The sequence below is a fragment of the Argentina anserina genome, chromosome 1 (assembly GCF_933775445.1).
Source record: "Argentina anserina chromosome 1, drPotAnse1.1, whole genome shotgun sequence".
Classification (NCBI taxonomy): Eukaryota; Viridiplantae; Streptophyta; class Magnoliopsida; order Rosales; family Rosaceae; genus Argentina; species Argentina anserina.
This window is the reverse complement of record NC_065872.1, coordinates 13,685,150-13,693,834: the sequence shown is the minus strand read 5'-3', so window position 1 is coordinate 13,693,834 and position 8,685 is coordinate 13,685,150. Positions and strand designations below refer to the sequence as shown.

Genomic DNA, 8,685 nt, shown 5'->3' with positions numbered 1-8,685 from the left:
TTTTGAAACAAACGGTACGATGCTTAAATAATTTAGCATGTACTGTAGTACAAAAACGATCCCTAATGGAGATTCTTTAGAAAATCCTGTTCCGAGGGCTTGACAGTCTATGGGGGCTTCCAGTACACACCCACATGAAGTATTTAACAAGCTAGCTATCCGCCTATCCCCCATAGAAAGTATCAAACATGTAATTGTCTAGCCCCAACTATATGCCTTCTACGCCGTCTCTAAGATGAAGGTAGACAACGTTTCTAAGATTTTTTTTAAATAAAATATTTTCTAGATTAAACAGAGATAATTTTTTTCTTCTACTTTTTGTAGGTGTCGGAGATGTGAATGACTTTTAGTTTTTTTTTATCGAATTAAGAATTCAAATACTATACAACAGTTAATTTGGTGTAAGTCGAACCTATGACTTCTCAAATACAAAGAAGATACCGCTGACGCTAAACCAAAAGCTACTGGGTAATAAAATATGATGTTATTTGGTTTCTTTATTTAATTTGGAGAACATAATATTTCAGGAAATTACTATTTTGGGTCATTAGGATGATTTATTATCCCCATACAAACCAAACCAAGAAAGGGCTTTTAGGAATTGCAATTTTTTCACAAAATAAACCGACTTTAAAAGGTCTATATAAGAGAGAGAGAAACAAATTAAGAATCAAGATTCAAGAATGCTCAATTTGGCAGCGATGTTCGGTAGAAAAATGCACCGAAGTCCCAAAGCGCCGGCGACAGGTGAAGATAAGAATAAGCGTAAGGGTACGTATGCTGCTTCATCTACTACTGTACGGTTTCTTCGATTTAGGTTTAGGTTCAGGTCCTACAATTTCGTGAGTATAGCAGTTCGATCTTGTTATTTAGGGATTGTAGTCTTTATAAATCAAACACCAAGTAGTATTTGGTTATATACAGGTCAATTTGCATTGCTTGCTTTGTTTCTTTATCGTTTTTAGTTATAATCTGACCATGTTTTACCTCATAAACAGGAAGCAGCAAGGTCGGAGGTAGACGTCAACGAGATAGCAAGGGCAGAGGATCAAAGGATTCACATGGTATGATTTTGGGAGTACTGACTGTTATCTGCTAATTTCATTAGTGTTTTTCGTAGTGAGACGAACAAATATTTGTCCTAAATAGAATAACAAGTATCATAGGTTGAAGATAACTTTTATAACCCATAATCTTGGTCTGTCTGGCGATACATGGTTTATGTATAGATGAAGGATTTTGGATCTCATATGTTCCATCTGCAGTCTTAATTAATCAGACACTTGTTATTGCGTTACTTATTACACAACATCGATATATTTGTTATGTCATGTAGTCAGAGTCCCCATGTTTCTGGTTTTGACATATGCCTTCTTATAATACCCATGATAGGTAGTGGAGTCTCGAAGACAAACACTTCTGCTCAAGGGTTGTCGAAAAAAGGCACCGAGTCTGAAGAATTGGAGATTGCCCCTTCCTCTCCCCATGATGATGGTCTGTTTAATTATTGTTTTAGAGTTTGCAAGTGAAGTTAAATTTGTTTTTGTAAAGCCCCGGTTTTTCTACTACACTATTTAAATAAATTTAAAAAAAAAAAAGAGTCGGCCGAAACCGACCTTGAATAAAGGATAAATGATCTGAATTGGGGGAGGAGAAGGAGAGGACACACCGACCCAGTTCTTGCTCTGATTGCTTCTCTCCTTTCAGAGAAGGCACCGCCATACAACGGCGTTATCCTTTGACGGAACGAGAGATCATCCTCTCTTATATAGAACCCTTCCTTCAGCTAAAATTATTATTTTTCTTGATAAAGTTCTGGGTCGGGGGTGTCACAGTTTTGCTCTGGCAATGTGGTTTTTTTAAGCAAAAAATGTGTTGATCATATATTGCATAGTTTTTCCTGGTGATGCATCATATCTAATTATACTGTGTTTTCTTATGGGATCTGTTTGCGTTGTGGCTGTTCAAGTTTCATCAAACATTCATGCTCCCTCTTCTTTTGGTAGTATTCAGTGGTCATCTAATTGTTTGGGGTATTTTATTTTAACAGGTGCTGCAAGTACTCCTGTTTACTTCTTAAAAATTATTTGGGGTCCTAAAGAACCTGAGTTCGAACCAAGTAACGTGGCTAACGTGGAAATAGATTCAACGGACAACACAGGTACACATTGATAGGGTTTGCCAGTAAAGTTCTGTTTGATTAGTTCGGGCACTAAGTTTTGAAAGGAAAACTTTTTTTTGTTATATGTTGTAGACTTGTACTATGATATAATCAGAGAAAACTTTGGATCAATCACCTTTACTTAATTAAAATTATTACTCTTTTATTGCATTGCGATATTTTATCAACCTTTCCATTTTCCACTTCTTGTTTAGTGACTGGTCATAGTGCTGATTTCTTGTTTTTGATTGTCACTTGGTTCGTTTTCTTTCATTTTCTACATCACACTTATGTTCTTTTTTTTTGTCTGGTTTTTTATTTATTAAACAGTTGATGAGCCTTCTTTATGTTCCCGTGATCTCAAGGAGGATGATTGTGGTAAGTTCTTTAGATTTTCTGTATGATTTCTCTTTCTAATTGGTATTCATGTTTGATTTTTGGGTTTTGACATCATCATTATTCGTTTCTTTGACAATAACCAGGATCAGCTTATCAGGACCTGTGTGATGTCTTGTGCGAAGTTTATCCCTTTGACCGTAAGTTCTTGATATTGGTTTTCGAATTTTTACTTGGAAGTCGCTATGTTTTGATGTTAATAATTGGCGGTCTCGTTGTTCGTCGTTTCTGTTTTAATGTGATAAAACTATATGTTTTAAATTTAAATTCACCTGCCAAGGCATTTTGATTTTTACATTCTGTATGGCGGACATAGAATAAAAGTTTCAAAGATAACTTTTCCAGTCAAATCATATTAGCCTATCTGGTCTTATGGGATTAGCCTATCTGCCAAGTGTGTTGATACTCCTAATCAGCATTCTTGTTTTTCTTATCATTACTGTCTGGTGTCGTGTAATCCGTCCTAATGTGCTGTGCTTTGACAACTTATTCAGGTAGACCACCAGAAGAAAAGGCGTACCGTTCAAGCCCTAAGTGGATCCCGTTTGATAATAGATTTGGTATGCATCTGCTCTTCTTTTTTTTTTTCTTGATGAATTGGATTTTATTTGGGGAACTGCACAAAATCGTATTCTTAGGATTGGATTGCAGAATTCAGCTTTGTTGTCTCTTGCACTTTGTTTTTCCTTTTTTTCTTTTTCTGCCAAGTGTGTTGATACCTTTTCTATTTGCAGAATTAACATCGAGCTATCCTCGTCGTATCCCCAACAGCATCTGCTAGACCGATTTGCTAGGATTTCGGGTGGTGGTGGTGTCCTTGGGTTTGCTTTGGCCTGATGGGAATTGGTGTTGGATTTTGATGTTTATAACCCGAGGTTGTTGTACACTACTACGAACTTCACTGGGGAGGATAGAATTAACATCCGGGATCCTACAAGGTGTGGATTTGTGTATGTTTGCTATGATCCGGATCCTACAACTTGCTAGAACCATCTTTAAGCTTCTGTGTGATTCCAGTTGGGATGTTTTTGTTAATTACAGCTAGTATGCACTTGGAGCTCTGCCTTAATGTACCTATCTTTGTTATAATGATATCACCATGATCATTTTGGTGGGGGACTCCCTTGATTAGTGTATTTGTGTTTTGCTTATAATTAGAAGAGTGACAACTCATTTGACTGCTTATTTCCGCCGAAGTTGTTTTCTTAGTAAGATTCCAATGGACATTTATCATACCCTTATATGCTTTATGATCCCACAATCGCCTATCGAAGGCCTTCAACTTAATTCTTCCCAGATAAAAAATTTACAATGTCTAATTCATTTCTCGCGTGTCCCAAAATCGACCTTTGGAATTGTATTTGGATAGCCTCAAATTCACTGAAATTTAAATAAAAGTTGGTATTTCAAGATTCATTTCCTCAAAGTTTTCAGTTTGGATTAAAATTCTGTGTAAATTGTAATTCATGTGGAAAATAAATAAGGAAATTTAAGATGGAGATTCCTCACTTAAATTCCATAAAAAATAGGTGTTATTCCTTCAAAATGACCTTAATTTTTGTTATTTTAAAAATTCTACATTATGTAATCCAAACAATGAAATTCTCAATTAATGGAATTCAAATCTATTGAATTCTAATTCCCATAATTTCATAAATTCTATGGAAACTAAAATTATAGTATCCAAACATTAACGTCCTAAGTATTGTATGGATTCTTCTAAATTTAAGTCCTAAGTATCGTAAACGACCATCTTTCTGCGCCACTACTTATGAGACTAAAACTGTTTACGATGATCAAAATATTCCTCCAAAGCTTTTGTTGATGTATGGTCGCCTCACGCATGTGCCTCTATGGATTTAGCCAACATAAATGTACCAATATACGTTTGATAGCGTCAGAGTATTAACTAAATGTCCAAATACCTTTTGATTCGTAACTTCTTTATACGAACTCCGATTTAGGCGTGCCGCGTGTCCACGAATTCGTATTGACGAACTCTACGACTTTCATGAATGAAGTTTTCTGAGATTCCTAACGGATAAAACGTCAACTCTTGACCCCTCACGGTAACGTTTCTAAGTATAAATCGCTCGAACACTTTCGTTTTCTCCCTCGTACTATATAATCGGATCACCACCAATTTAAATATCTCCGAACAATAATTATAAAATATTTATAAATTTATGGGATATTACATTCCACCCCCTTAAAGAAATTTAGTCTCGAAATTTAAGCACACTACTCATCCACTAATTCTTAACTTCTTCCCAAAACTTCGATTTACCTTCCCCAACAATTTTCCTCTTTATGATACGTACACGAGGCGATCACATCTCACTTTTCTTTTATCATGGTGTTATATAACTTCATCGTGTATGAAATGAAATTTAACAATGAGCATAATAACACCCCTAATGGAGAACCACAACTCAAACATCCATGATCAAATACAAACCAAGATGTTCCGCAGAACAAGTCCCTTAAGAAATAAGGCGAATCTAGAAACGAACTTCACTATTCAACCAAATTCCAACAGGTCATAACTGCATTTACATATATAACACACATTGAGTGCAAATATGTACAACCTTAGCATAGGCACATAAGATACAATAAGTATATGAACCTGCTAGATGATGAAGTCGATATACTAAATTTCCAACCTTGCTCCCGTAGAGTCCAGCATACCCTCGATGTCAACTTCTCTTCCTACCCACTCCCACCACCCCACTATAGGTGAGCCCTTCAACTAAATGGTCACACGGCACCACTCTAACATTCTTCTCTTAAGGGCAAGATAAGTTCAAAATAACATATTGCACGGTAGGGCATTTAAGAGACAAGCTAGACGTCGTTGTATTGAATGTCACCAGCTTTCGAAAAAGTTCAACGAACCTTACATGTGACTTACCTTCTCTGACAGATCTCACTACGCTATTGAAGAATGAGGTTTCGAGGTTAAGTGGTCTCCCACATCAACACTACATAATCTCTGTTTACATTGTGTCGCTATCAAGTCTTAGAAACCGAAATTTCCAAGTCTCTCGGACCATTTTAGTATTCAATTACTCATACCTCCAACTTCTTCCAAACAAACAACCTGTCACATGTCCTAACATTAATAGCCACATGTGAGCCACCCAAGTTAGCATGTTTGTAATGGATCGATAGATGATCCTCCTGAAATATAATGATATTCTCGGCATAAAGCCGTCAACATACCCTCTTGTCTAATTCACCACTCCCTTGCGATTTACAAGCAATACTCACGTCATGATCTAGCCCATACTACTAAGCATGGTCGCAAACTCTCGACATCTAACATGAGTCAAATCAATGATTAACACATGTCTACTACTTACATCACAGACAATGGTTTTCAAAAAAATCGTACTTTATCCACAACAATACATTCATGACTTCACCACAATGCATCGCTAGAACCACGAACCGACGCTTCTTTCCAATCAACAAAACAATCTCCTTTCATGATCCTCTCATTATAAAGTCACAAAACTTGTCGTGCATGATGCCCGCACAAACACCTTATTCGTAAGGCAACACGATAAAAATCCTAACTCCATGAGTCTACGACCACAACAGAACATCACCTTGGACTAAGAATTACTATCGAACAGTTCACCAGAGAATCGACTAACACACACACAAGGCAGTAAAGAACCTCTACCGCCACCACAACAGAGATGTTTCACGCACCCTACCACCCTCACCAATTCTTACAGTTGGAAATCAATTACAGCTACATGCTTATATGAGTGGTATGCCACAATTTACAGGACAGACAAAGAAGATATTTATCTCCCGATACGACTACAACTGAGACATACCCTACCCCCTGGTTCATGCATGTCTCAAAGGCATGACACATGGCCCCACACAAACGCCCCAGTGGCATCATCTAAAATATTGGTTTCCCCACAGTTGTAGTACTAATAAGTTCAGTAACCACTTCAACAGAAACATGATATTGGGTCCACCATCTCTTCCAGACTCACCCAAAATTATCGCTACACCACCACTCTAAACAATTGTTTTTTTACTTTCATCAATAACCCCTAATGGCCACCTAATTATTTTGAGAAGCCAAATGCTCATGCTCAATTGCCAAAGCATTTAGCCAAAATAACTGCTCTGTAAGCAGCAATTGAAGGATCACTCCTTTATCATAAAATTTAACCCTTATTGAACTCTTGAGTTAACATCTCCTTATCCAACAATAAACAACCTGATGCATGGAGAGAACTGAGCCTCCAAATCTCCAATACTAAACACCATTTGTACTTGGAAGAAGAATTCGATTCTCAACTGCTCTTTTACCAAAGTTAGAAGGTGCTCATCACGAAAAATTCGTTAAAACACCACTGAGCTAAGGTCATCTCATTCCTTACTTTCAATAGAATTACTTCACCGCCACTGCGTCTCATTTGGATCAGTGGCATAGCTACGATCCAATTCTCAACACCAGATAAATGATTAATTTCACGACAGATTAGCGTTCTTAATTAAATGTTCATCTAGCAAATAATTAAATCATGACGCCATAAATGAAATTTCCCCAACACCTTAGATTTCTTGGTCAGCCAAGAACAATCAGTAACATCAATTGTCTATGGCCCAACCAAAACAAGTTGAAACGCAACGACGACATAATGTCAATCTCAACTCAATCATTTCATCACCACATTAAGGATGTATCACACACCCTACCACTCCATTACCAATAATTTTAGAAATGCTTGTCACGAAAATTTTCGTTAAACCACCTCCAAGTTATGGTCTTCACATCCCTTACCTTGAAAACAATACTTCAACCTCATTGGGCCTCAACTTGGATTAGTTGCATAACTAAAATCCAGTGCTTAGTATTGGAACACTCAATATCCCTCAATGCAGGATCAACGCTCTCCATCAAGACTTCTTGATATGTCTCTATCTTGATGGAAATCTATCTTCTCAAACCAGTTAGCATTCCTGTAACTTCTTCACCCTGAGTTGATGGTAACTGGATCTCATATCAATCTTAGAGAATACCATATCCCCGCTAAGTTGATCGAACAAGTCATCAATCCTAGGTAAAGGATACCTATTCTTGATGGTCACCTTATTCAATTCCCTATAGTTCACACACAACCGCATGGAACCATATTTCTTTCCTCACGAACAACACCGGCGCACCCCAAGGTGAGACACTAGGTCTAATGAACCCTTGCTTCCATAGCCCATCTATCTGCACTTTCAACTCTCTTTAAGCTCGTTCTACCCTATCCTATAAGGCACCTTCAACACAGGTGATGTACCGGGTACAACATCAATGCAAAAATCAACAACTCTCCTAGGAGGTAAACCCAGTATCTCTTGAAACACCACAATATACTCGGATACCACAACAATGTTTGCGATAGCTACTTCCTGATCTACATACTCCACATGTGCCAAGACTCCTACTCTCATGGCATTATCTGACTTGAGGCAATGATAACGAAAAACTGGCTCCTCAGTACTATGGAAAAACACTACCATGTCAAAACAATCGATCAAAGCATGTTGTGGCTAGATGTGGGTAATGAATCATCGAAGTATTATCACAACACTTCTATTTAGAGGACCAAACCTTAAGGTGTGGCTCCTAACACACTTGCGTACCCATCTATTATCCAATATCATTCAAAAAGATGGGTACTCATGAGACCCAGTCAACCCATCTGTTACCCCTCATGCAGTACACCGGTAGACAAACTAGAGCTCTAACTAAATCGTAACCGACACCCGGCCAAGGCTTGGTTCCGATTACTGCGAACAACGTCCGAAGACCATAAAACGTTTTAACAAAACTCAATGTTAAAACCAAGTATAATAACAATCCACACATGTTATTGTACTATAACCAAGCGACTCTTGCACAACAATATGTATATAGTCACAACATTATAATCTCACATTTGAAATAAAACTGAAACATTATTTAACATAGCAACCCATATATATGTATCGTATTTACCATTTTCGTACACATACATAGCCCACTATATTATATAAATGTCACAGTTCACTCTTTTTTTAAAAAATTATTTATTAAAATAGCGTTTCACTTAAACATGAATCAT

The 8,685-nt window shown here is 37.2% G+C and overlaps 1 protein-coding gene across 1 annotated transcript; it reads left to right on the top strand.

Annotated features, from left to right (window-relative positions):
* Window positions 1-702: 702 nt before the first annotated feature.
* On the top strand, window positions 703-3,736 carry LOC126795006 (uncharacterized). The gene is made up of 8 exons (XM_050521816.1): window positions 703-771; window positions 999-1,064; window positions 1,393-1,494; window positions 2,051-2,161; window positions 2,492-2,539; window positions 2,644-2,697; window positions 3,052-3,117; window positions 3,292-3,736. Exons 1-8 carry the CDS (start codon window positions 717-719, stop codon window positions 3,336-3,338), a joined length of 549 nt encoding a protein of 182 aa, XP_050377773.1. The 5' UTR covers window positions 703-716; the 3' UTR covers window positions 3,339-3,736.
* The last annotated feature ends 4,949 nt before the right edge of the window (window positions 3,737-8,685 follow it).